We start from the raw sequence: 26,863 nt of genomic DNA, 5'->3' as shown, positions 1-26,863 counted from the left end.
TTGAACTTCAATGTGGTCCTTTTAAGAACTTCATATCTTTAGGAACTGTTGTCTGAATTTGCTTTTCTCTCTGTCTTTCCTACTGCAACATGGCTTTTAGGCTGGAAAACTGTGGGCAAGGACTGCCTCATTTATTACGGAAGGCACTCAGGGAGTCTTTTAACTAAAGAGAATACTAAAAAACACTATAAACAAGCAAACTGAGTGGCAGACTCCTTACATTCCCCTACATTACAAAAGTAAGTTTACATTCTCTGAAGTTCTCCCTTAACACGGCTAACAACTCAGCACTACTCAGCAACAGGCACCATTACCTGGTTCCATTTTCAAGAAACTGCATGCAGTCAATGAAAGATTAAACAAATCCACCCGCTTGCCCCTGCCTACTGAGCATACAAGAGGATCACTTAAGGGTTTTAAGAGATAACTGATCTCCACATCAAATGTGCACTCCTAAATAAGTTACCTGGACAGTGGATAAAGGACCAGTTGTATTTGTTCTCAGCCTGGCACATGCTGACATCAAGGACAGGCTCTAGGTAGGATTTTCCCGTTGTTGGTGGAGGTGAAGGCGGCATCTTTACTGGACCTCTGGAAGAGCCTTCAATGCACTTCCCCTTGCCTGTATTGCTGGGATCCGTACACCAGCCACAGCCAGGCTGCTCCAAACAGTGCCCACAAGTGAAGTAGCCAGAACAGTTTTCAGCTGAGGAAATGAAGAGAACTGCCAGGTTAAGAAAAGAAGCCACCAGTGCTTTAAGGCTTCACATACTGGGCTGGTTCACACGCAACAACAGCACACCAGGGTCTGAACATCCTCCCGCTTGCACACTCCCCTTTTCACATTCTGTTTCGATCCTGGCTGGCTCCAAGAAGTCAGAATTTGCCATTAAAGCCGAATGAGCAAACAACAGTCTGCAACCTGCCTTCCAAACAGCAACTGGGAAGCGTGATGTGAAGTGGGCTTAATTATTATTTTTTGTAGGTTAGAACTTTCCAAATATCAATAATGCAATCATAAATAAAGATGAAGGGAATTTTAAAACAGGGCCTGGGTTGCATCTGGGCAGCCCAGTAAATATCGTGCAGGAAAACTGGTGTTGGAGGCTTCACCTGGAATTCTACCAGCTGGAGGCAGCAGCCTGGCAGGATGCAGACAAATGAGAGCCTCAAAAAGTCCTACTAAACATGGGGATCCTAACATATTCCTCCGAATTTAGACCACTGCAACTTGCCCACAGCCACCCTGTTAATCTGGGCTGCAGCTTTGGGATCCTGTTGTCCTCAGTCCTACAACGAGCACACACACACACACACACACAAGTAAAATTCCTTCTCCATCCCAACAGAAGAGTATAATGAAATCTGTATGCCCCCTTCCTCCATAGATCTCAGGGCAGTTTGCAACATAAAAACGTAAGATAAAAGCGCAAAATACAGGCAACAACCATTTCACGCAGGGGTTCCATTCCCAGTGTGCAGCAGAGCACGTATAAACACACCCCACCCCGTTACACCCCCCTTCTGCCATCTTCCAGGTCCAAAAGGACCCTGCGTCGGCAATTGCGCGTCAATTGGATGCCCCCAAAATAGTCGCTGCCTGTACATAAATATACTAGGTGCAGGGACCATTGGACGATGCCTGTCAAAGCAACCACCACCTATCTGGAACTGCCCCCAAAACAACAACTGTTGAGATCCCCATCAGCCAAGGGATTGCTTACGTGGACAGCTGCTCACGGTATGCCACTCCATGCACTGGCCATAAGGGAAAGAGGCCACATAAGCACTGGAATCCACGCACTGTTTCTTGTTGCTGCACCACATACACTCAGAGTTGCTGCTGGTACATTCGCTGCACACCGTTCTCAAGCCACAGGGGGTACGGCACTGCTTGGCACTGTGGTTGGCTGCGCATTCAACGACAACAACAAAAGGATTAGTGCAACCAGCTTTTACCATATGAGACATTTACGAGCCTTTTCCTTTTCTTCCACCTATTCCTTGAAGCCAAAGGTAGAAGCCAAAGCGCTGGTGAAAAGAATCCAACTTTCTCCCCCCGAACCCCTGAAAGGCTGCCAAACCCTGACACCGTTTCTTATCAGCATCACTATGGTCCTTCCCGTTCTTTACTAATAAAAGCTCTTATCCATTAAGGAAGCTACTGTAGCCCTCTTGCTGACAGACCTCTTTCCACACCCCGGACAATTCAAGACAGCTCTCAAGTTCAGCTCTGTGCCTGATCATCCGTTTAATTTCTCCTCAAGGCTTAGCCCTTGAGGTCACACTCTGCATGAACACCAAGGTTCTTCAAGATATCCACAACTCCTTAGACTTTAAAAGCTGGAGCTCACATTTTGATCAGCAGTGGAATGGTGTCAAAGGACTCCACAAAACTAAGTTATCACCACTCTGACAGTGGAACAGACTCCCTCAGGAGACGGTGGACTCTCCTTCATTGGAAGTTTCTAAGCAGAGGTTGGATGGCCCTCAGGTATGGATGCTTTAGCTGAGATTCCTGCGTTGCTTCCTACGTTCCTGAGTCAGACAACTGATCCGTCTAGCTCAGCGTTTTCCACACTGACAGGCGTTAGCTCTCCAGCCTTTCAGACGGGGGACATTCCCAGCTGTAGCTGGAAATGCTGGGGATTGAACCTGCAGATGAACCTGCAGACGGGACCTTCTGCAGATGAAGCAGAGGCTCTACCACTGACCTAAGTCCCTGTCCCTTGAACTGATAGTCCAGTGTGTCGATACAAATCAACTCTAATATGGCGGAAGGAAGAGCCCTACGCTAATGCATCATTCTGTATTTGCACGCCACCAAGAGCAATGGTCTCCACACATGTTCGCCCCCAGTCTTCTACGGCAAGAGCACCAAGAGATATTTTACCAGGCCTTTCGCAGACGCTGCCATTGACTTGGTTGATGCATGTCGCTGCCTTCAGCCCTTGGTTGTTTGGCACGGCCAAGTAGCTGCAGAACCCAATGTCGCTCGGCTCCCCAGGCAGCCAATGGAGCGAGGTGTTCGTGAAGGGAGACATGTCTTCCCAGCACCAGTACGATATGTTGATCTTCCGCAGCCCAACCCAGGGTGTCAGGGCTTTCGGCTAAGAGGAAGGAGGGCGGTATGAGAGTTAAGGAGGAGCACACAGCCACAGTGTAACACATGGGCATTTTCAATGAGCAAAAATATGCTTTCTATTAAGGGAGATATTTCTATTAAGAAAATATGCTTTCTATGCTGGGAACGATAGAGGGCACAAGGAGAAGGGGACGACAGAAGACGAGATGGTTGGACGGTGTTCTCGAAGCTACTAACATGAGTCTGACCAAACTGCGGGAGGCAGTGGGAGACAGGAGTGCCTGGCGTGCTCTGGTCAATGGGGTCACGAAGAGTCGGACACGACTGAACAACTGAACAACAACAAATTAAGGGATAGGTCTTGTTTGATGCATAATGTTCTCTGGGCTGCCGAGATTCGAACAGGGTGCAAGTGAGAGGCAGCAGGCTGCTGAGTTCGCAAGCAAGAAGGTCATTTGTGTCTCTCCACAACCCCCTCATGCTATCGCCAACTTCTTTCTCTAGCTCTCTGCCCCCTTCAACGGACATGCATGCTAACTGCGGCGAGTCTCATAGCTATAAGCAGTCAAACCCAGATGCTGAAATGGAGCCCTAAAACCAGACAACGGCTTGTCAGAGACATAATGGCAAGCCTAGGTGGAAGGGAGGGGGTGGCACCATGAGGGGGATAGAGAGCACAGTGTCACAACTGCCCCACACTAATAAGATTATGGGTAGTTGGGTCTTACAAGATAGCTAGATGTGGGTTCTCTGCATATGGAACCAATCCAGGTAAGCCCCAACTTTCAACTGCTAAAGTACTCAAAAACCAAAAGCAGTTGCTTTTGGGGGATAATATCAAAAACGTAACATTGTACTGAGATGCCAACATTAGCCTTGGTTGCAACCTCACAGAGGAATATTAATTTCAACAGCTCCCTTTGAAATGGAGCGACTCAACCTGCGCATTAATGCGCAAGGGCCTCCCTGACCACCCCGACGCAACTTCAAAGGGCATTACAGATCACTCACCGATGACTGTGTTTTCTGAAGTTCTTTAAGAAGGAAATCCACCTTCTTCTGGGTAGTGAGCGACGCCAGAGCGGCATTGTGGCTCCGGCAGTTCAACTTCGCATTGTCGTAGCTATCTTTCGTTTGCGTGATTCTCAGGCAAGAGTTGCCCACCAAGTGCCAGGTGGCCCCACAGATGTTCTCTGTAAAAAAAGAAAAGAAAAAAGAGCAGCATCAGTTACACACAGATTTCATTCTTGCCTCACTTGTGGCAATCACCCGCGGGGACTCTGGTGTCTACAAGGATCGCCAATTCACAAAAATATATATTTAACTCACCAATATACCATTATTTATTTAGCTCAATAATATATTACCGTTAGTTAAAAATAATGTCAGTGCAATAAAGGAATGCAAAAAGATAGGCAGGCAGGCAGATAGATATTCTTCTCCATTTGGGAGTGAAGGGAAAGGGTAGAAGCACATGCGAATGCTACAATCAAGGAGAAAACATACCAGGCAAAGCAATGCATTCTTGATTCCGACCTTCCCACTGACAGTTCTGATCCAGGCTGCAGCTCTTACAGCTCGTCTTCTTGTTACAGTAAAATGCAGGGTTATCCTTGGGGCAATTTTCAAACGCAGCAATGGGAGTCTAACAGAGACAGCAAAAGGGTACAGTTTTTCCTTCACAACATACACAAGATGAATCAACAATTCTGCTAAAGAGACAACAGGGTAGATCTAGCCATGAACACACACCTCGCGTGGCGCCAAAGCCAGCAGAGTTATCTAAACTTCAGAAATCCCATTCATCCACCCAGCTTTGAGACCATTCCAGGCTTGGCTTTCATTAGAAGCTCCAGATGAGTTCCATCAGTTTTGTCACTGATCGTCCCACTGAACAGGAGTTTTTGGCAATGCATTCAAAGCGTGCCTCCCAGGTGGTGACAGCCAAAGGTTTTGAAAAAGTTCGGGCAGCAACAGGGCTTTTTAAAAGTGGCTAACCATACGGATGCATTCCCAAAACACTTTGGGGCCCATATACTTTTTTAAGTGACTAAAAAGCAAGCTCTTCAGCTGTTGGGACAAAAAAAAAAAAGGAAAGAAGGAGAAGGGGGTTCTGAGGGTCAGGGTGAATGAAGAAAGCTTTCCAAATGCTGCTAAATCAAACAACCTGGCAAAGTAGCACCCATGTGACCTTATTCCTCCTTGCTTAGCTCTGCTTTTGCTAACCCACTGCCTCCAGATGTTTTTGATATTGGGTCCAGCCAGCACAGCTGTCCAAGGGAGCCATTTCCACCCACTCCAGGACCTTCCAGGCCAAAGGATATGTTACCGACCAACATGAGCTAACAGTGTGATGCAGCAGCAAAAAAAACCCTAATGCTATTCTAGGTTGCATCAACAGAAGCATGGTGTTCTGATCAAGGGAAGTCATAGTCCCGCTCTATTCTGCCTTGGTCAGACCACACCTGGAGTACTGTGGCCACAATTTTGGCAAGCTGGAACATGTGCAAAGGGTGGAAACAAAGATGATCAAAGGTCTTGAAACCAAGCCTTATGAGGGACGGTTGAAGGAGCTGGGTATGTGCAGCCTGGATAAGAGGAGACTGAGAGGAGATACGATAGCCGTCTTCAAATATCTCAAGGGATGCCGCATGGAAGATGGAACAAGCTTTTTTTTCCTGCTCTGGGGGGTAGGACTCGAACCCATGGCTTCAGGTTGCAAAAAAAAGGAGATTCCGACTAAAGATCAGGAAGAAGTTTCTGAAAGTAAGAGCTGTTTGACAGCGGGACAGACTCCCTCGGGAGGTGGTGCGACTCTCCTTCCTTGGAGGTTTTTAAGCAGAGGTTGGATGGCTATCTGTCATGGATGCTTGAGCTGAGATTCCTGCATTGCAGGAGGTTGGACTAGATGACTCTCGGTATCCCAATGCTACAGTTCTATGATTCTATGGCTCAGAGGTCTCGTCCGCACCACACCCCATTGCATGTAGCCCTCACTGTCCCTATGCCATAGGATCCAAAGGCATCTCAACTGGAAAATGGCCCTTTAAAAGTACAAACAGGCCCTCAGAGGAAGACGGGTTGACAGGAGGTCTGGACCCACCAGCCTTCATAAGGCCTCAGCATGCCACTGAGACAACAGCCCTTTTCCTCCAAGCTCCAGCCAGCACTTGTCACACTGATCTGTCCATGGTCCTGACAATCTGGGGTTAGCCTTCCTGCTGCAAGTGGTGCATTGATCTGGGCCCACAACACAGCACTGACATTCATTCATTTATCCCAACCCTTATCCGTGCATGTGAACCTGAACACTGTATAGAACACCAAAGAACTGAACATCAAAAAAGAAAATCCCCTAACTAAAAAGGATACAAGGGCATAGGGAGGGTGAGGACGAATAAGGGACTATAGTATTTTATTGTAATAACTTGAAAAACCTAATATGCTATAGATAAGAAAGAAAGACAAGCAGAGCCACTGATCTAACCCAGCCTGCCTTGCCAGCATCAAATCAAAACAGGACAAGACAAAAGTAGATTTTCAGTGACGGAGTGGGGGGTGTGGCGTTGTTGTTTGCACCCTGCAACCCTCCTCAGCGTGTGTGACTTGTGTGATTTAAGTATAGAAAATAGAAGCATTTTGGCAGAGTATACACAACCCTTTTGATTCTCCCCACTCTCTCTTCTAGGGTGTTCATTAGTGAGCCACTGAGCACAATTGAAGCAGCCCACCCAGAGCTACGAATTGCAACTGCCTGGCAAAGTCAGCTGCAGTTGCTGACAAGCGCTTTCTTGGCAGCAGACATAAGGGGGAGGGGGGGAGGAGAAGCAGAAACCGTTACCTGGTCTTCCGAGCAGTTGCTGTTCCTTGACACACACTGGTCGGTACACCAATGGCACCGGTTTGTGTTGGACGTGCAGCTGTAGCAGTCTGTTATCTGGTCACATTTCTCATGGTCCACAGCTAGTAAGGAAAAGGAAAGAACCTGCATGACCAAACAGGGGCATTTCCTAGCAGAGTCTCAAAAGGTCTACATGCCTACCACAATTCGGACACAAGCAACAGGTGTTATTATTTAATTAAATTTGCGTGCCGCCCTTCATCCATAAATCTCAGGGCAGTTCACAGCATAAAAATACTAGATAAAAACACAGCATGCATAATAAAAACAAAAACAAAACAATAACCCACCCCTGTCACTGGGCTATTCCATATCAGACTGTAGCTGGGGACTTCCATATGAATGAATGCTCCTTTATAGACATAAAAGGATACTCCACATTGGAAGTCACCATGCACATTAATCTTTTCCTTTCTTTTTTCAAAATATAGAGGAGCAGCTCTAAAATTCAATGAAGGGGAGCAAGAGGGGTGAGCCATGGGGAAATTTGCATTTACTTCAATTGCACCTATGCAGCTTAGTTGCAGCAGGCAGGCAGTAACTGCATCTCTGACCACTGTCAATGCTGGCTGGGCCTGACAGGCGTAGCTGTTCAGTGATATCTGAAGGGCACCCCCTACATTCTTCAACCCCCAAACCATTCCCCCCAATGCTACCAAACAGCCAGTGGAAACATCACTAACCGAAGGCAGTGTCCAGTATGCCAGAATAATAAAACCCGGTGGATCTGTCTGCAACACCTACCTGTCCAGCAAGGGCATTCCTCGGCACCTTTTTGCTCCTGCTGCTCTGTGGCCAGTTCCCACGGGAGGCACTGGAGGGTGGAGCTGTTCCACACACATCGGAGCCCGGGGCCTGCCCCCGAGCAAGAGGTGGCATTGCTGTAGGCTTCGCAGCTTTCCGGTGTGTATTTCACAATGTCGCTCAACAGCAGGCTGTTAAAACCTCCAAATATATACATATTGCTAACAAAGGAAGGAAAGGGGAAGGGAGAGATCAATGGCTTGTTCTTTACTTCAAAAGGGAGACCATGTGAGACACTTCTAACCGGCTGATCCACGCACAGAAGCCGTGTTTGAAGATTCCTCTCAGACACTAGGCTTGTTTCCAATTAAAGCACTCCCATTCCATGTGAAGTTGCCTGGTTGTTCAGGACCCTTTGTAGGGCTGTTCACTGTTTACAGCAGCCGCTGGACCACTTGCAGCCCACTGGCCTTGTCAAGCAGGTAGCAAGCCCACAGGTGCAGTTGGGCTGCACTTCGCTTGGTGGGTCGCAGGTCGGCTTCCATAAAGGTAGCATTTCTATCGAGTTTACTACTATCAGAGGGTAGCCAAACATCTCTTTATGGCACAAGAATCTAATACATGTGCTAGAAGCCACCCAGAGTAGCTGGGGAAACCCAGCCAGATGGGTGGGGAATAAATAATAAAATTGTTGTTGTTGTTGTTGTTGTTGTTGTTGTTACTAGCTTGCATTGCAACACTAAAAGTGTAAAGAGAGAGGCAGAAGGACTGATAGGAACTACTTACCGTGTTTCTCCTAAAATAAGACACCGTCTTATATTTTTTTTCGCTCAACAAAACACAGTATGGCTTATTTTCAGGGGATGTCTTATTTTAACCGCATCGCATCGGTACGCTGCATAGCCACGCCTCTCCAGGCTGTTTTAATGGGAGGTACCACGTCACTATGGCTTATTTTCGGGGTATGGCTTATTTTTGGGGAACGGCTTATATTTCGCAAATGCATAGGAATCCTGCTATGGCTTATTTTATGGCTATGTCTTATTTTAGGAGAAACAGGGTAGTTCTACACGCTGTGTGTTCGTGCAACTGATCGCACAAGTCCGGAGTAGGGAACCTCTACTCCTCCAGATGTTGCACTGGCAATGCTTGCAGGGGTTGATGATAGCTGATGAGAGGGCAACATCTGGAAGTCCAAAGATTCCCTGGCATAAGTACATGGTCTGGTACGCAGCTCTGCAGTAGGCATGCAGAGAATCTCAGATGTTTTTAAAAAACCTACCTCCAGTCTTCTTGGCTACTGAGAAGTTTGGAAAAGTTGCAGCTGGGGCTGATGGACATCTTGGAAGCAGAAGGGCTCTAAATTATCTCAAGTATCTCACGGTTCATCTCCACAATTGTTTCCTGACCCTGATCTATGCAGGCCACCCACGAGCTGGTTTCCATGTGCTTCCAGTCCTCCAGCCTAGGTCAAAAACTCTAAAGCTGGACTGAGCAATGTGTGGCCTTTCAGATGCTGCTGGACTACAATTCCCATCATCCTTGTTAATGGCCCTGCTAGCTGGGGCTGATGGAAGTTGTCGGAGACCAACGTCATCTGGAGAGCCACAGGTCCCCCTGTCCCTACCCTAAATCCCTGGGAAATCAAAGGCCTATGTGGATGCAAAACTTGCATAATGTACTCTGACGGGAGGACTGTTTCCCCCACTCCCCAACGCAGAAATATTGTGGCGTGCAAAGTGCACAGAGCTCTCAATAACTCTGCTGAGCATCACCTGCACACAAAGGCCAGAGTTTCACAGAAACAGACTTTTTAAGTGGCTACGAAGTGTGAAAATTGTTTCTCTGTGTGTTTTAAGACAAAAGAGAAAACTGTGGCGGTACAGATTAAGTGACGGATGGCTGAAGTCAAGTGCAGTGCAGTAGATACAAAACAGAGTTCAAAAAAGGGCCAACAAGTAACACAGAGGAGCAGGGAAACGGGTTTTCGCCCAGGAGAAGATTTAAGGCGGAGGCTCTCAGAAAGGCGATAAAACCATGTTGTTATGATAGGAGGTACATTAGCTAGCGAATGGGGTGGAAAAGCTGAGTTGGAAACTGTTGTTCAAAGCAAGGATGGAGGCAAAACTCAATGAGCTAAACAGTCATGTTTCAAAACTAGTAAAAGTACTTCTCCACAATTAACCCATGGAGCTCATTACCACAGGAAGGTAATGGAACAGCGGCTAGCATAAAACTGGCAATAAAGAAAAAAAGGGGTGGGGGAAGTTTCAAGACCACCACAAAAGGTAATGTGGACTCTATACACATTACAGGTAGGTAGCCGTGTTGGTCTGCCATAGTCAAAACAAAATAAAAAATAAAAAATTCCTTCCAGTAGCACCTTAGAGACCAACTAAGTTTATTCTTGGTATGAGCTTTCGTGTGCATACACACTTCTTTAACACACTTGAGTGTAAGGGGGGAAAGCATACATGTTGTCATTTTCATTCTTTGTTGTCATTTCATTGTCATTTAAAAGAGAGCCAGTGTGGTGTAGTGGTTAAGAGCGGTAGACTCGTAATCTGGGGAACCGGGTTCGCGTCTCCGCTCCTCCACATGCAGCTGCTGGGTGACCTTGGGCTAGTCACACTTCTCTGAAGTCTCTCAGCCCCACTCACCTCACAGAGTGTTTGTTGGGGGGGGGGAGGAAGGGAAAGGAGAATGTTAGCCGCTTTGAGACTCCTTCAGGTAGTGATAAAGCGGGATATCAAATCCAAACTCCTCTTCTTTCATTCGGTGTGTTAATCTGCTGGGAATCTGGGAGCAAGAGCCAGCAGCTAAAATATTGGCCCTATCACTAAATTTGACAATCTACAAGCACCATGGATGCTGTTGCAACAGGAAGAGTGACTTGCTTTAATTAGCCGTCAGACAAATGGCGGTCCCCTCTTTGTGATAACAGGTATGGGCACCTGAATTGACGTGTGCAACAGAGCAAGGCAGCATCGCCCCATGTATCCAAGGTATCCAAATTTGTTTTGTGGAATGGAAAGGGGGGGAGGGAATGGCCGTTAAGCTAAAAGAGAAGAAAGGCTCCATCCTTGTTGTCACATGGCTCCCTCTGTCTTCCCAGCTGTTGAGGACAAACACTTGCAGCGAGCCTGTTGCACTCCTCTAGGCTCCCCACAGCGGACGTTTATCCTTCACAACAGGGGAAGGGCAATAGTCAGGGCCCCACAGCTCCTCTGTGCTTGTGCTGCCCCTTCATAGGAGGAACAACAGAATAGGGCTGACGGTATGGGCATACGTGGAAGCTCTGTGCAGCCATCACAAGCAGCTGATGCAAGCAGGAGAGCCTTCAGCCATGACCTCGCGTGATCGGGAACAGGAGGGCAGGACAGGATGGGACGCTGGCTCCCCTTCTCCCCACACCCACAAGGACACAAACCATTTTTGCCCTCTTACTTGTTGTTCAGCACAGCAGAGTGTCCAAATCTGTTGACGTCGTGAGGGAGGTCAGGTTGAGGCAGCACGGACCAACAATCGCAAGCTGGAATTAAGCAAGCCTCATTTCAGAGCAGTTCCTTCTGGTACATTAGCTGGCATTTTAGGTGGAACAGCTTTTTTTTTTTTTGCATTATTCCAAAAGCAATTCAAATGACAACACGGGACGTACATTAGCTATTCCAAAGAGCAGATAAGTGCTAAAGCGTTTCGGGAGACACATCCAGCCCATTCCCCGGTGCAATTTCTTAAGGAGACCCCACACAAGACGAGGGTATACGGAGCTGCCATTATTTTCACCACTCGCCTCATTAACTGGTGCGGCAGAAACAGTTTTGTGCTGTCTGCAACCAAGTACCTGCTCTGTATGGCCGGAAGAAGCAAGTCTAACCTGTGCAAAAGGTGTTTTAGGGCTAGACGGTATTATTAAATCCCCAGGGGTCTGATCTTTTGCAACTAGATAAATTACTCCCGCACACACACACACACACACACACAAATGAATGTCACAAGTAGCTAAGAGGAGTCCCTGTTCTTTCGCTGGTTATTGGGTGAGTGGGCTCAAATCCATTTAGAATACTTTCTGCTTGCCATGGCTTTAAGGCAAGGAGGAGAGCAGAGCAAATCTAACCATCTCTTCCTTCCTCTCTCCAAGATGTCCTAATACCCCGTTTCACATCTGCTTTTGTGGATTCCCAGATTATTCCCACACAAATACGCACTTACCTTGGACAAAACTACAAAAAGTAAAGTACTTGAACAAAAAAAGGGGGGGCACCAGCCCATAAGGTTTAGCAAACATGCTATCTTTAGGCTAATGCTTCAAAGGGCTTCCTGTCTAGGGTATCATGTCTTTCCCTTCCAGTGGTTCAAAATCTTTGGGGTCAAAAGCAACATTGCACCAGCCACAAATGTCCTGCCGTTTAAATCCTTTGCGGAAATCAAGAAATTGTCTGTAATAATGGGGAATAATGCAGGAAAATGTGGAAGGAGGAGGTTCAAACTGTTCAAAATACTGAATCTTAAAAAAAAAACCTAAAAAAAACAGAGAGGTCTGCGGCAGCTGCCATGAGAGGACCAGGGTATGTGGTCTAATATTAAAATGTATGTACCCAGGTCAGCTCTCAGGTAAAGAGTCAGGGTGTGACCAGGTTTGATACTCACACACCCACAACAACTCAAGAAGGCTTTTAAGTGGTTCTGGTGATTGCTCCTCTTTACTTATACACACAAACAAACAAACAGTTTCACACACACTATTTCCAGGAGAGGTGGAAGCACACAAGTTTGCAATAAGGAGAAATTTTAAAAGTTCTAACCACCAGAGGGTTCACAATCTACAGGTGAAACTCGAAAAATTAGAATATTGTGGAAAAGTCCATTTATGTAAGCAATTGTTTTCATTAGCTACTGGAGTTTAATATATGAGATAGACTCATGACATGCAAAGCGAGACATGTCAAGCCTTTGTTTGTTGTAATTGTGATGATTATGGCGTGCAGCTGATGAAAACCCCAAAGCTGAAATTGTTAATTTGGGGTTCTCATCAGCTGTACGCCATAATCATCACAATTACAACAAATAAAGGCTTGACGTATCTCGCTCTGCGTGTCATGAGTCTATCTCATATATTAATTTCACCTTTTAAGTTGAATTACTGAAAGAAATGAACCTTTCCACGATATTCTAATTTTTCAAGTTTCACCTGTATATTACCATGCATACTAAAGGCAAATGGCTGGGCAATGGGGAGGAAAGAGGGAGGAAAGCTGGATCTCAAGAGACAGGCATTGATGCCTTGGCTAAAACAACATATGGCCTTCATTAATGCTTCAACTCCAACATCACAACTGGCTTCTGTGAGTGCAACAGGGCTCCTTCTTCCTCTTCCTCTTCCCCTTCCTCTCCTGTCCCATCTAGCAGGTTCCGGAGGCACACAGCAGGAAGAGAGGAAATGGAATTCCTGTTGCACCACTGGAGCTACACAAGAGGAGGAGCACTGGATGCAACCCACATTTTCCAACCCAGCCAGGTGCCTCGCCCTAACAGCTGATCTGCTGCCCAATTCCTGGCTGTCCTGCCCTGCTACTTCCAGGCCTCCAACCTCCCCAGCCTACTCCTACTCCTCCCATCGGGGCAGCAACCGGTCCTATTTCTTCCCCTTTACACCCCCACCCCCACATTACTGGTTATCCAGACTTAAAACTTCCCTGTAGTCAGTACTGCACCAGAATGTATCGCAGTGCATGAAAAGATGGCACCAGCAAATGGGACAACACATGCTACATTAGCTGAAATCATTAGAGCTCTGGCAACTTTGAATAGTTCAGGATTAGGCTTTGGCATTCAGGGGTGGAGCCCTAATACAGTTTGGACTAATGGCCCCTCGCCCTGTAGGATGCTTTAATTGCCAGCAGAGGTTTCACTGATTTATATTTTCTCTCTCTCTCTCTCTCTTTCCAAAAAATAAGTTTGGTGTGAGAGCATTTGATTTTTTCGCTGAACTGTTTAATGGGCACATGTGCCGTTCCAGTTTTTCAAGGCAGATCTAAGAGAAAGCGAGCCAGAAAGTTCAATGGTATTTTTGATCCAGGAGGCTGAGAGCTACGAGGCCAAGGAACATATTTTTGTAGATTAGGAGGAGCACTTGAAATGCTTTGACTCTGCTGCCTTCTCCCTCTTTCGCTGGGAACCAAGTAGAGAAAAAAGCTAATGGTTTTGAGATTACCAAGAATGATTGCCCTGCTGACTGAATTAAGCCAACTTTTGATTTCCATCTAGGATCCAAAAGAATGTATCAGTTTGTGTGCGTGCACACACGTGCACTGTGAAAGAGGTTTGTGTTCTCGTAAAACATAAGCCCATACACAGGGAAATAAATGGTGGCTAGTATTTCAGTGCATGCCAAGAGAAGAGGGAAACACAGTCAGCAACTGCATTATCATGTAGGGCTTTTGATAGCTTCAGAGAGCTATGTAAGATGCTGGGGGGGCATAAAGCAGGAAGATGGACATTGAGCTCTTGCACAGAAAAGTAAAATATATTGCTGTGTACAACATGTGGGTAAAAACGAATCATTCCAGAAATCCAGGAATTATGGTGAGGCTTCCATAAAGACTTAAATAGGGTATTAAGAGATGATCTAGATTTTATTCTTCGGAGTGTAAACTGATCCCCATCTTGCCTAAAGAAAAACAGCATCCATGTTATAATTTTGTTAAATGCTGCCCTCTCCTGGCTTTTCCAAGTTCAGCTGCTTATTCAAATTGGGTCCCTGCCACATGGGAGCATCTCCCAGCAAGGCACATTCAAGCAGCCACAGATGCGCATGGCAGGACAGCTCCACCCCTTTGAAACAAGAGCTTGGCCTGCTTCTCCACATGACTATTTCGACCCCCGTGTGTGCTAGACAACCCAGCATCACACACAACTGTGTTGTCACTAGCCATGCACCCTTTGCCTGTGATTAAGGAACAACATTTGCAATGCACACGTTATCAGTTGAACAGATAAATAATGCACACTCCCCTTGCAACAGTCTGAGGGCTGCTCACGTTCCAAAGAAGCAAAAACCTGGGCACAGTTCATCTTAACTGTGTTGTTTACAGCATATTCTATTTCCCCACCCCACACCCCGCACCCCAGCCCCAGCTACGAGCTGCTGTTTGGAGCAAACAGAAATAGCCCCACAGCAAGAGCCCGGTGGCGACTCGACGCTGCACACACGGCTGATCACAGCAGCGCTGGCTGCCATCTGCATGGGGAACTTAAGATAATGAAAACCAGAACCGTCTGCTACCATTTTTAGGCAGCCCCGCCTCCATTTTGCCCCAAGATATTCCGGGTACAGCGCCACCTGCAGAACCTTGGCACAGCTGTACCACAGGGAACTCTGCTGGATGCTTCCCTGGGGAACCTGTTTGCAGTATAAATACCTAAGTTAGTATAAATACCTAACTTAAGCTTTATAAGTCAACATTCAGAGGCTAAGCACCACTGCCCCCCTACAGTGAGTGAGTCAGAGTGGGGCAGGCAATGACCCTTCAGCATTAACTGCAATTGTGTAACCCAAAAGGATCTAATGGTTTCAATTGGGTTTTTTTTTTTAAAAAAAGCATGCTATCTTGAATGTTGACAGATCAGCTTTCACGAACAGCAGGGGTTTTTGTCTGCTTACTTGAACTTCTAAATGAGACTTACCTAGATCATAGGCCATGAAATCTGAAGAAAAGCACTTGGCACCATGGCTCATAGAAGTGTCATTGTGGGTGTTTCCTCCAAACACCAGCATGGTCCCACTAATGATCACAGCGGAATGCAGGTATCGGGAGAACTTGCTGTCTCTGAGAATTGTCCTGCGGATATATAACAAGAAATGGGATTTCAAAGGCTCCAAGTGTCTTCTAAAAGAAGAGCAGAGGCAGCTATGCCTGGAAACAAGACACGGGAATGGAGTACAATTATTTCAGAGGTAGCGCAGAAAAGATCCAGGGTCCAAGGCATCAAGGCCAAACGCAGGGGTTGCAAACCCTGTGGGTGCCATAGCACCTACAGGTGAAACTCGAAAAATTAGAATATCGTGGAAAAGTCCATTTATGTAAGCAAGTGTTTTCATTAGCTACTGGAGTTTGATATATGAGATAGACTCATGACATGGAAAGCGAGGTATGTCAAGCCTTTGTTTGTTGTAATTGTGATGATTATGGCGTGCAGCTGATGAAAACCCCAAAGTTGAAATTGTGAATTTGGGGTTCTCATCAACTGTATGCCATAATCATCACTATTATAACAAATAAAGGCTTGATGTATCTCGCTTTGCATGTCATGAGTCTATCTCATATATTAATTTCACCTTTTAAGTTGAATTACTGAAAGAAATGAACCTTTCCATGATATTCTAATTTTGAGTTTCACCTGTATAAAGGTTTTTACCAGTGCCTCTGAGCAGACACCCCAGACTCTGAGCTTTCATTTCTAATTTTGCGTTGTACCACACCCCACATGGCAGTCTTTCTGTGTTATGCCATGCCCACCCCCCTTCAAAATAGTAGCTATTTTATCGCTGGCGCTCCGCAGCCCAATCTCACAATTCAAAATGTCCCCACCGATCCATAAAGGTTGGCAGCCCCTACTTGCGACGAAAATTCAAACAGCAAACCCGAAAGGTACGTGGGGAACAAATCACATTTTCAAATACTGGCAACGAATGCGTAAATGCAACACAATGAAGAAAAACCAAAATCAGGAATAAAAATAATAGCAATGAAATAAGTAAAATCGGCATCACATGCAGCCAGGATAGAGCCCCCCAGTGACCCACTGCTTGCCCAGGCCCTTGCTAATAAAAGCTACTCTTTTTGCCATAGGGAGAGAAAGGAGAAAACATCTGCGAGCTCATCAACTACCAGTATGTGTTTCCTTCAGAGCTCTTCTCTTGAATAGGAAAGAGAATGTGTTGGTCCAAGACTCTCAGCATTAATAAGTTATAGAGAGCCTTGGAAGGGGGGGGGGGGGCCTGGAATGACAAACTTGCCCTGTACTGTTGACTTTCTGGCCAAATCTACTTCTAAGTGTAGAATTTGCACAGAGACTGGTGTCAGAGCAAATCAGACATCATGATGGCAGATCCACTTGTCATAATCAGATCCTCACGAAGTCCCTGTGTGGGTAAGGTGGGGGCTGCTATACAGTCCCCCCCCCTCGTGATTTCCCCACTGAAACGGCATCCCTACGGTTTTCCCCTCCAGCTAGGGCTCTGAAACTAAGAGCAGCTCCCATCAGGAGTAGGTCAGCTGGGGGAATATGTTTTGGGGGAAGAGGGCAGACAAGCAGGGGCAGGATTCAACCTTCTCTCGCTCCCATCCCCTCAAGGAATCTGCTTTTCAAGGGTCTGTGCCTAGTTGGACCCTGAGATGCCATTTTACCATTTCCTACAAATGAGCGGGGATTTGTCTAAATAAAAATATGCGTATGTCCCTTGGTGTTGCAAATTTAACTGCACAACCCATGCATAATTTAAAGAGAACCTATCGACTCACTTAAACGTGGTCTGCTAGTTAAAACAAAGACTATAAAATATGCATTTCCCATAGTCCTCCCTTTGCCTTCAGCCAAATATCTTAATTAACTCAATCAATCTCCAAAACCCTTCCTAGCCACTGTGTGCGGTGGTCCTCCAAGTATGTTACATTTATTCAAGATATGGTTGACATATTCATCACTGTTTCCACACAGGAAGCTGCCATATACAGAGTCAAAGCATGGATCCGTCTAGCTCAGGGCTGCTTACACTGACTGCTTACAGTAGGGGTCGGCAAACTAAGGCCCGTGGGCTGGATCAGACCCAACTGCCTTCAGGATCCGGCCCAAGGACTGTCCGTGGATCTGCGTGGGGATTCTGCTGTGCCATTTCCCCCCCCTGCGCCATTCCATTTCTCCCCCTCACATACACCGTGGCAGAGCCTCCTCCCTCCCTCCTCCTGCCTTCTCCCCGCCCTGACTAGAGGAGGAAGGGGGCTGCGATGAGCTGGCTGGGCGCCATTTTAAGCAGCCCCTCTCCAGAGCCAGCCCTTACGCACCGCTCATCTTCCCTCCACCATTACCACCGCAGCCCTGGTGTTCCTGTGGGCCAGAGAGTGGAGCGGATGAGCTCACTCTGCCTACCCACCAGAAGCAGCAGCGGCAGCGGCGGTGGTGGCAGCGGCAGCCCCTGGGAAGGTAAGCGCAGCAGCTGGGGCTGGGGCTAGGGAGGAGGACTTGCCTCCCTCACCTCTTCTTCCAGACCCCCCTCCCAGGTACCGCTTCTCCAGGCCACCACAAGGTCTGAGGGACAGTGGACTGGCACGCAGCTTAAAAAAATTGCTGACCCTTGATTTACAGGCTTACAGAGAGGGAATCTCTATCAGCCCTACCTGGAAATGCCTGGGATTGAACCTGGGAGCTTCTGCATGCAAGGCAGGATGCTCTACCACTGAGCTATGGCCCTCTCCACATGGTCTCGGGGGGGGGGGGGTAGAGCAAGAGCTCTTTCAAACATCCAAAAAGACTGCTAAATGGTCAAAATGGATCCAGGGTTTTTTGCTTATTTCAGCAGGGGTAGCCAACATGGTATCCTCCAGGTTCCTTGCAACTACCATTCCCATCAGCACCAGATGCATTGGCCAGTGGACGGAAATGATGGGAATTGTAGCTTTGCAGGGCAACCTGTTGGCTGACCCTGCCTTACAGAAACATTTCCCCAACATTTAACGTTTTTAAGATCGACTTACAGTAGATTCCAGCATTAACTACAGTGTGGGGACTCTTTAGGTGGCCGCAGAAGGCTGCAAATTTCAAAGTGAAAATAGATTTAAAATATACCTACCACCTGCCCTTATTGACTTCATACTGGTATAAATCGTCTGTTAGTCTGTATTTGTTGGCACTGAACGCCTTGTAACCTCCATGAGCGTAGATGGACTTGGTGTTTGGATCATACACGCTGCTGTGGCCATAGCCTCCTTGAACTAAGGCTCCCGTTGTTTGCAAAATATTCCATGTATTTGTGGCTGAGAGAGAATGAAAGACAAATATGAATGTGCCCTGCTTAATCGGCAGGTGTCATATGTTCCAGCTCAATCGCTACTAACAGCAGGGATCATCCTCTTTACAGAAATCCTCCCTATTACCAAATAAGAAAGCCCCTCCGGTTCACAGCTACTTTCAAGCAGACATTCGCTGGCTGTGGAATCCTTCAGGGTCTAGGCATGGATGTTTCCCAGAAACAAATAAGAAATGCAATTCATGGCTTACATACTGGCAAGATGAAACTGAACTTTAATTTATACATTACAAAGATATAGGCTGCGTACATAATTTAAAATTGCTACCTAACCCAATGCCAGGGGATATGAATTGTCACGAATTTGATTTAAAAATGAGAGCAGGACCGCTACCCCATCACAAGCGACAAATACCCAACTCAGAAGGATTTACAATCTATATCAGATCAACAAGACTGAGATTGCCTTGGGGGTGGGTTGGGGAGAAGGGAACAGAACTTGAAAAGGCACATGAGCATCAAGAATCTGGGAAGGAAAAGGCAAGTGATGAAGGATACCGGTATTTGAAAAAGACAAAATGGTGTTACCTAGTCCTCTGCAGGAGAAGATGACAACACACACATACAGAATGATGACCAAGCAAACGCAGTACGATAAAAAATAAACAGGGCAAGCATGGAACATTGAATGGAGCTTCCCCTTTCTTCCCACTGCAGCCCCCTCATTCTACCCCCCCCCCAAAAAAAAAAATCCGCTCCAGAGAGCTCCCCATGGAGATGTTAGGGGTCAAGCTGAAGCCACAGGGGAAGTGGAAAGGAAGGGAAACACCCCATGGCGCAAGTACAATGCTTTTCTGCTCATGCACAGATGTCATTTGATACAACCCAGTGTTGAAACCAACGGTATAATTGGAATTATCAAAAGGTGGGGGGAAATGGTCAAGGAGGAGTTTTAGAGGAGGAAAGGAGACAGCTGGAAGAAGGAAATTTGTCGATTAGCGCCGTCTTATGTAAGATGTTCCTCTTTGCTTCTTTACGAATGATAGGTTAAGAGTCACTGTCAAAGAAATACCCACCCAGGTTGTATTCCTGCACATTGCTGATGTATCCATAAAGAGGGCAGTGCCCAAAGATGACCAGCATCACAACAGTGCCGTCATCCCGCGTGACAATGTGGGCTGAGTGGCCAACGACAGCGTATTGCTCCTTGGTCTTTGGGGTCACATGAACCCATGACTGGTTTGCAATATGAAACACCCAGAGCTCGCTGGTCACGTTCCCAGATTCATCTATCTTGCCTCCATACATGTAGATTTTATTCTGGGGGGGTAAAGGTTTATTTCAAGTTAGAATTCAATGGTTTAAAAAATATGACCCAACAAGAAAACAAATTCATAAGCACTTCAAACAGCACTCCTAGCAAAGAAAGAACTTGAATCTGCACACACCTGTATATCACAGAATGAATGTTCTAATACAATCATTTCCGCCATTCACCAGCGCATGTGAAAAGCTACCAACAATCTAATAAATGACCCAGGATCCACCCAGCTTTAGCCTCACACCCATCTTTCACCAGTTAATATCAGCATTTAACAGAAAATGTTCCAAATTGTGAAGAAACGAAATATTCTCAGACATTCTTCTGCATATTACAATTTCACCTAATGGCATGGAAAACGATCCCGTTCATCCCATATTCTGTCCCCAAGTGTGGAAGTCTCAAGTGCCAGGGTGGTGGGGGGTGCAGGAGATGTGTGGAAAACAGACAAGAGAAAACAAAATCATATGGGGGGGATAACATCCCTTCCTGGCCCCAATGGGCTAACAACTGAGGCTCCGCAAATCACATGGCAAGCTTAGTCCGCTCTATGACAGACCCAGGGAATCTGTTCCTCGACCCCACAGCTTTAGCACACAAGGCCACTATGCAAGATCAAGAGGCCTGGAGGGAGGTGTCATTCGAATGCGGACAACACTCAGCTCAGTTCTCCTGTCCTCTGAGTTAGGTGAGGCTTTGCAAGTGCTGAACTGGTGCCTGGATTCAGAAATGGGCTGAGTGCAGGCCAGGAAACTGAGGCTCAGTTATGACAAGGCAGGCACGGCAGATAAGTAGCTCCTGTGTCCAAGAATTAGCTGCACAATCTGTTCTATGTGAGATTGCACTCCCTCTGGTATGCCGTTTGGGGGCAACTCCTGGCTCCAGCATTGTCACAGAAGGCCTTAGTAGCACAGAGTGCTGCCCATTACTTTCAGCTGTTTTCCCAGCTGTGGCTGTTCCTGGACAGCAATAGTCTTGCCACAGTGACCCGTTGCCTGGTAACCTCCCAACTGGATCACTGCAACGCGTTCTACATGGGGTTGCCCTCCAAGACAACGCAGAAGCTTCCAATCCATACAGGATGTGCCTGCCAGAATTTTAATTGGCACAGCCAGATGGACTCACATTACACTGACTCTAAAGGACTTACATGGCGGCTGGATCGCTTCCAAGGCAATTTGTCTTTAAAACCCTCCAATACCTGAAGGGCTGCCCTTTTTTGGCCCATATTCTAAGATCTTCAGATGAGCTTCTGTGCACCTCTGTCAGGTAAGATTTGTTGTATATCAACAAGGAAGAGAGAGCCCTTTAGAATGCCCTCCCTACAAGCGCACGGCTGGCGCAATCATTCTAATCATTTCAGCACAAGGTAAAAACTTATTTGCACAGGTGTTTCAAAGGTGCTTAGTCTAGTTGGCCGTGTTTTGTTTCTCGCTGCCTTTTAAGTATCGTATGGTGAATACTCTATTTTTTGGCACGTTTAGTTTTGTTTGACAGTGTGAAGATTAATAATCACTGTTTACTTAAGTCCTTCTCTCAATTTCCAGTCCAAGCTCAGTAACTGCAGCATCATCCTTCCACCTATGGATGACTCCCATTTTTTTATAGTGTTCCACATGAATTGCCTTCCATGCCAAGCTGTCTTAAAACTGGGCTCCTAAGGAAATTCTTCCATCCTGTGACTGGCTCCCACTGCACTTCTTGAAGCAGAATTAAATTCGAGGCTCGTTTTCCTTCTTTTGCTGAATGTATTGCATTTATCCCATTTTGTACTGGAATTAATCCATGAATTGTCATGGACAGAGCACTGGATTTGGGGTGGAGATACCTGGATTCAAATCACTGCTTCACTACGAAACCCACAAGAATTTGAGAGCAAGGGGTTCTGCATCAGACCAAAGGCCCATCTAGTCCAGCATCTCGCTTCTCACCTTGGTTGCCATCAAGGTGCCTTTGTGCCCTGCTTCAGAGGATATAGCCTCCTCTCACGGTTGCTCCCCATAAAAGCTTACACACTGGTGCAACGCCTCTGAACATGGGGGCTGAATGCAGTCAACAGAACTAATGCCCATTCATAGGCATCTCCTCCATGCGGATTTTTAAAATACCCTATTAGAACCATCCACTCTAGTGGCATCTTATCTTGTGGCAGGAAGTCACTTTCGTGGCATTGCTCAAGCCTCTTCTCCTCAGTCTAACCTGAATAGAGGAAGGAGCAGCTGCATCATCTGGTTGGAGGAAAGGTGGGGTGCACATGCAATAAACAAAGACACCATATCAAAGCTCTTTAGTCTGCTCTCATCCCGCTGTTTCTTAAGAGCCACCAAAGAGCTGCTTCAGCATACCTGAACCCCAGAGAACAGACTACGCCCAAAGATGAGCCCGCAGTGATCTGCATCATGTCCCACCAACACTATCAAGAGAACGTCCAGCTTGGGCGGTTGCCAAAACAGACGTGGAATACTGAATGCTTCTCCTCCGTGTTTCTACTGGGAGAAGAGTTCGCCCAAAGCAGGCCCAGAATTTCAAACAAGATTGGAATCGCAGCCTCAATAGTTCCAATAATAGTTCAATCGATTTTATTGTTTGCAGCCAATGGCCATTACAATACAAAGTGAACACAAATCGCAGCCTCAGTAACTCCAGCGAAAGTCACCTACTTCGTGTATGTCCAGGGAATGCCCGTATCTGATCACAACTGCATTCACGCTGCTGTTCAGGGGCAGCCACTCTCCAGAAAGAAGATTATACCTGCATAACGAAAAGGGCAAAATACACTGGTGTATCCCTTTTGCACTCCGAGCACAAAGCTGCTGTTTATATTTCTCATAATGCATATGGGACAAGAATAGGGCAAACACAGTAACAATGCTAAAAGGGGTGTTTAATGATCAAACTACCACACGGGTAAAACAAAAACCGATTTGACTCCAGTGCTTCTGCTGACAATAGAAGGGGCTGCATTTGTTGTGGTCCTTTGACAGAGAAAACAGACCCTCAAAATGAATTCAAGCAAGACAGGAAAGCAGCAGCAGAAATAAGAGGAATGCTTTTATTCATTTTTGTTCAGCACCATCTCCAAATATTCTCCCTGAAGATGAGTAAGGACCTTCTTCATGAAACTTTTTTACCCTGGAGTTTGGTGGCTGTAAGCCAGCTCCAGACACAATCCTGTGAATTGCCACCTATTTGGGTTGCCTTTATTGACCTCAGCTGTATTAGTTTAATGAAGTATAGCCAATACAGAGAGACAGTGAAAGGCATATACACGATTAAGAGGATCCCATGGCATCCTTTACCCGTAGCTTGCCAGCCTTCGAAGGTTGCACCAAAATGTCTCAACAATTACATGCAAGGCTGGCCATGCAAGTTTCCCCCATGGAACTGGCATCCTATCAGGGAGAGGAATTGGGACCACAGAAGACATCTATGTAACTAGCAACACTCACATGACTGCATCATTCGAGCACAGTTCATCAGCTTTGTCTTAGTCCTCGTTACTGATGGCCGAGTCTTCCCCCATGGTCCCTTCCTAAGCAGTTACAGGTGCCAGCCAGTCCCCTGCAACTGCTTAGGAAGGGACCCAGCCATCAATAACAAGGGTGAGAGGACAAAGCCAAGCTGCTTGGCCAATGAAGCTCTGGAAGCCCAGGCTGTGGCATCTGCTGCCAAGGTGACCTCCTTCCACAAGGTAACCTGAAAACAAGAGGACCTGCCTGCAACATCCACCTGAGAACAAGAGGACCTTGTCCACCTTCACTGAAGCAAAAAAAAGAGGGGCAGCAATCATGGCTACTACAGAAAGTCGCTGCCACACATGGGGCCTGCTGCTCAACGGGTATTCAGCTGCAACAGGGGAAACAGGGATGAAACAAAACACAAATACACAGGAAATGACAGAGAATGAAGGTAGACAGGGGGCAGAAAGCCTAGCTTTGCATTCTGCAGACAGAGCCCATAAAGAACGTTCCTAATGACACATCTTCTTCTGCCACCAAGAAGGAGCTTTGCTGAGGGAGAAAGCAGGAAGGAGCCGGGCCCTTCTGAGCATATGCCCTTTCCACAAAAACCTTTCCACCTAGCTCTAGAAGGTTTCGAACCTTGCTCTGCACAGCCACAGAGCCCACGTGCAAGACTGCAGAGAGATCACCAAGTACCACCATCTTTTAAGGAAAGGGGGAGCACAAGGCAAGAAACAGGCTTAGCTATCCTTCAGAAGAGCAGAGGGAGAGCAGGGCCAGCACTGTACTACAGTCAAACGGCTGGCTGTTACACATCCCAACATCTTGGCTCCCTCTAAATTTAGCACAGGTCAACACCAAGAGCACAGTGGAAACCCCTCACTACCATTTCCCATTAAAACGTTTTGAAGTTTTGTTTGTACTCACGCCAAAACCATTTGAGCATCCGTGTGGTTGAACATGTAACCGCCAACTACCCACATGACATCATCTTGGACTACGGCTTTATGAGATGCTCTAGGAAGTTTGGGGGTGTAGAATTCCTCCTGAGTCCAGAACGACTGGTTTGCTGGGACAGGTACTGAGCAGTCTGTACCTAGGAGAAGCAAAACCGAATGTGTCTAGAACAGTATTACACACTTTCCAGCACTCAAGGGCTACGTTTATATTGATAGACATTTATAGGTAATAAGCTCTAATAAGGATGGGGAGGAAGAGGGGACCTGAATAAAGAAAAGGAGCTTTGGAGAAGTACGGATAAGAAGGGACTAGGGGGACGAAGTATAGGAGCAGCAGAAGAATGGAGGAAATAATAGAAATTTCCACCCAAGAAGCAGAACAAGAGTTTCCAAGGAGCTTGGGGAAGTAGGATGAGTGAATGCAAATAGATAGCTGAAGCTTTGGGTGCAAACTTTGACGGGATAGGCATTAGCGGCTATCTGAGTATGTAGGTAAAGGTAAAAAGGTAAAGGACGCCTGGCCAGTCAAGTCCAGTCAAAGGCAACTATAGGGTTGCAGCGCTCATCTCGCTTTCAATCCAAGGGAGCCGGCGTTTGTCCACAGACAGCTTTCCGGGTCATGTGGCTGGCACAAGTAAACTGCTTCTGATGCAACGGAACACCGTGACGGAAACCAGAGTGCACATAAATGCCGTTTACCTTCCTGCCACAGTGGTACCTACAGGTGAAACTCGAAAAATTAGAATATTGTGGAAAGGTTCATTTCTTTCAGTAATTCAACTTAAAAGATGAAACTAATATATGAGATAGACTCATGACATGAAAAGTGAGATATGTCAAGCCTTTATTTGTTATAACTGTGTTATGGCGTACAGCTGATGAGAACCCCAAATTAACAATTTCAACTTTGGGGTTTTTATCAGCTGTACGCCATAATCACCACAATTATAACAAACAAAGGCTTGACATATCTCACTTTGCATATCATGAGTCTATCTCATATATTAAACTCCAGTAGCTAATGAAAACAATTGCTTGCATAAATAGACTTTCCCACAATATTCTAATTTTTCGAGTTTCACCTGTATTTATCTACATGCACTGGTGTGCTTTCTAACTGCTAGGTAGGCAGGAGCTGAGACAGAGCAACAGGAGCTCACATCAAACTGGAAACAAAAAAATGCCAGGATTATTCAAATCCTTGCTAAGCATTGCAAACTCTAATACTTGTATCACAAAAGGGCATTTTCCACCTACCTTGCCACCCCGAGTTGCAAACACATCCTTGGGTACCATTCACGTTGCAGAGCCCTCTCTCTGGGGAGCCGCAGTCGTCTGGGCAGAATGGAATGTCACAGGCTTCTCCTTTCCAATGTTCTGAACACTCACATTCAACCACTTTGCTGCTGTTGGTGACCCTGCACTCTCCTCTGCCAGAGCAGTTATGAGGGCACACATCAAAGCTGCAGACAGAGAATCAGGAAAAGGTCATATCAAAGTTTGGTTGTCATAGAACTGGGAAATGGAGACTGGTAACAGCAAACGACCACGACTTATGCCAAATATGATCAGGTAGCTAGCAGTTTAATCAAATAATGCTCGGAGAAAGGATGGTGAAAGGACAGAACTCTTCCAGACTTTCAAAACATGTTTCTGGAGACTTAGTGCACAGAATCAGAAAGATTTCAGCCTTTGGAGTTAATGATCTGAGTGTAAGGGTTTATAGGCAGAACCTAGAAAAAGTAAACAGACAAGGAGCATCTGCAGTGCTACAAAATAGTGGGCACATGGAGGTAACATGGCTGTGCTCAGGTAAGGGAAGGTGAAATATTCAAAAGAAATAATGGTATGATTGTGGATTATTATTATTCATTCAATTTATTAGCCTCTTTTTTGCCACTTTTTGATGTGTTTTATTTATTGTTTATGACTACTTCTGTAGTTACGGAAATCTGTCCATGTCGGAAGCCACCTTGAACATGGTTTTGATTATGGAAATGCGGCATACAAATAAATGATGGTGAGATCATGTGGTCCTCATCCGTTAGGAGGCTGGCTTAAGTTCTCCAATCTAGGAGATCTAGATCAGTAACACCTTTTACACCAAATCGCTTTCTTCAGCTCTGCTGAGTCAGGCCAGCTGGGGTATGCATGCGGTATTTTTTAAACAAGGAACTACAAAAGGGTCATTTAGTTCACCGCAGGGCACATGCCTTATTCGTACAATATACAAGGTTCAATCCCCAGCAAATCCAGTTAAGAACAATCAGGTTCCAAGTAATGGGTAGGGGAGACTAGAAAGCCGCCAAGAGCCTAGAAAGCCGCTCCACTCAGAGAAGACGCTATTGGCCTGGACTGGCAAAACA

At 46.3% G+C, this 26,863-nt stretch overlaps 1 protein-coding gene across 1 annotated transcript in view; it reads right to left on the bottom strand.

Moving 5' to 3' along the window:
* Nucleotides 1–26,863, bottom strand: part of ATRN (attractin) — a 170,460-nt gene that overhangs the window by 83,357 nt on the left and 60,240 nt on the right. The window contains exons 7-20 of the mRNA XM_033159586.1: nucleotides 25,755–25,960; nucleotides 24,466–24,634; nucleotides 22,738–22,828; nucleotides 19,833–20,076; nucleotides 18,580–18,763; nucleotides 15,417–15,571; nucleotides 11,178–11,262; nucleotides 7,731–7,951; nucleotides 6,927–7,048; nucleotides 4,592–4,730; nucleotides 4,097–4,278; nucleotides 2,894–3,110; nucleotides 1,725–1,910; nucleotides 467–706 (exon numbers count right to left, since the gene is read on the bottom strand). Coding sequence (XP_033015477.1) covers nucleotides 467–706; nucleotides 1,725–1,910; nucleotides 2,894–3,110; nucleotides 4,097–4,278; nucleotides 4,592–4,730; nucleotides 6,927–7,048; nucleotides 7,731–7,951; nucleotides 11,178–11,262; nucleotides 15,417–15,571; nucleotides 18,580–18,763; nucleotides 19,833–20,076; nucleotides 22,738–22,828; nucleotides 24,466–24,634; nucleotides 25,755–25,960 — 2,441 coding nt within the window. The remainder of the gene's footprint in view (nucleotides 1–466; nucleotides 707–1,724; nucleotides 1,911–2,893; nucleotides 3,111–4,096; nucleotides 4,279–4,591; nucleotides 4,731–6,926; nucleotides 7,049–7,730; nucleotides 7,952–11,177; nucleotides 11,263–15,416; nucleotides 15,572–18,579; nucleotides 18,764–19,832; nucleotides 20,077–22,737; nucleotides 22,829–24,465; nucleotides 24,635–25,754; nucleotides 25,961–26,863) is intronic.

Source organism: Lacerta agilis, chromosome 9 (genome assembly GCF_009819535.1).
Source record: "Lacerta agilis isolate rLacAgi1 chromosome 9, rLacAgi1.pri, whole genome shotgun sequence".
Lineage (NCBI taxonomy): Eukaryota > Metazoa > Chordata > Lepidosauria > Squamata > Lacertidae > Lacerta > Lacerta agilis.
The sequence above is the reverse complement of the archived record's forward strand: the minus strand, read 5'-3'. Positions and strand labels throughout refer to the sequence as shown.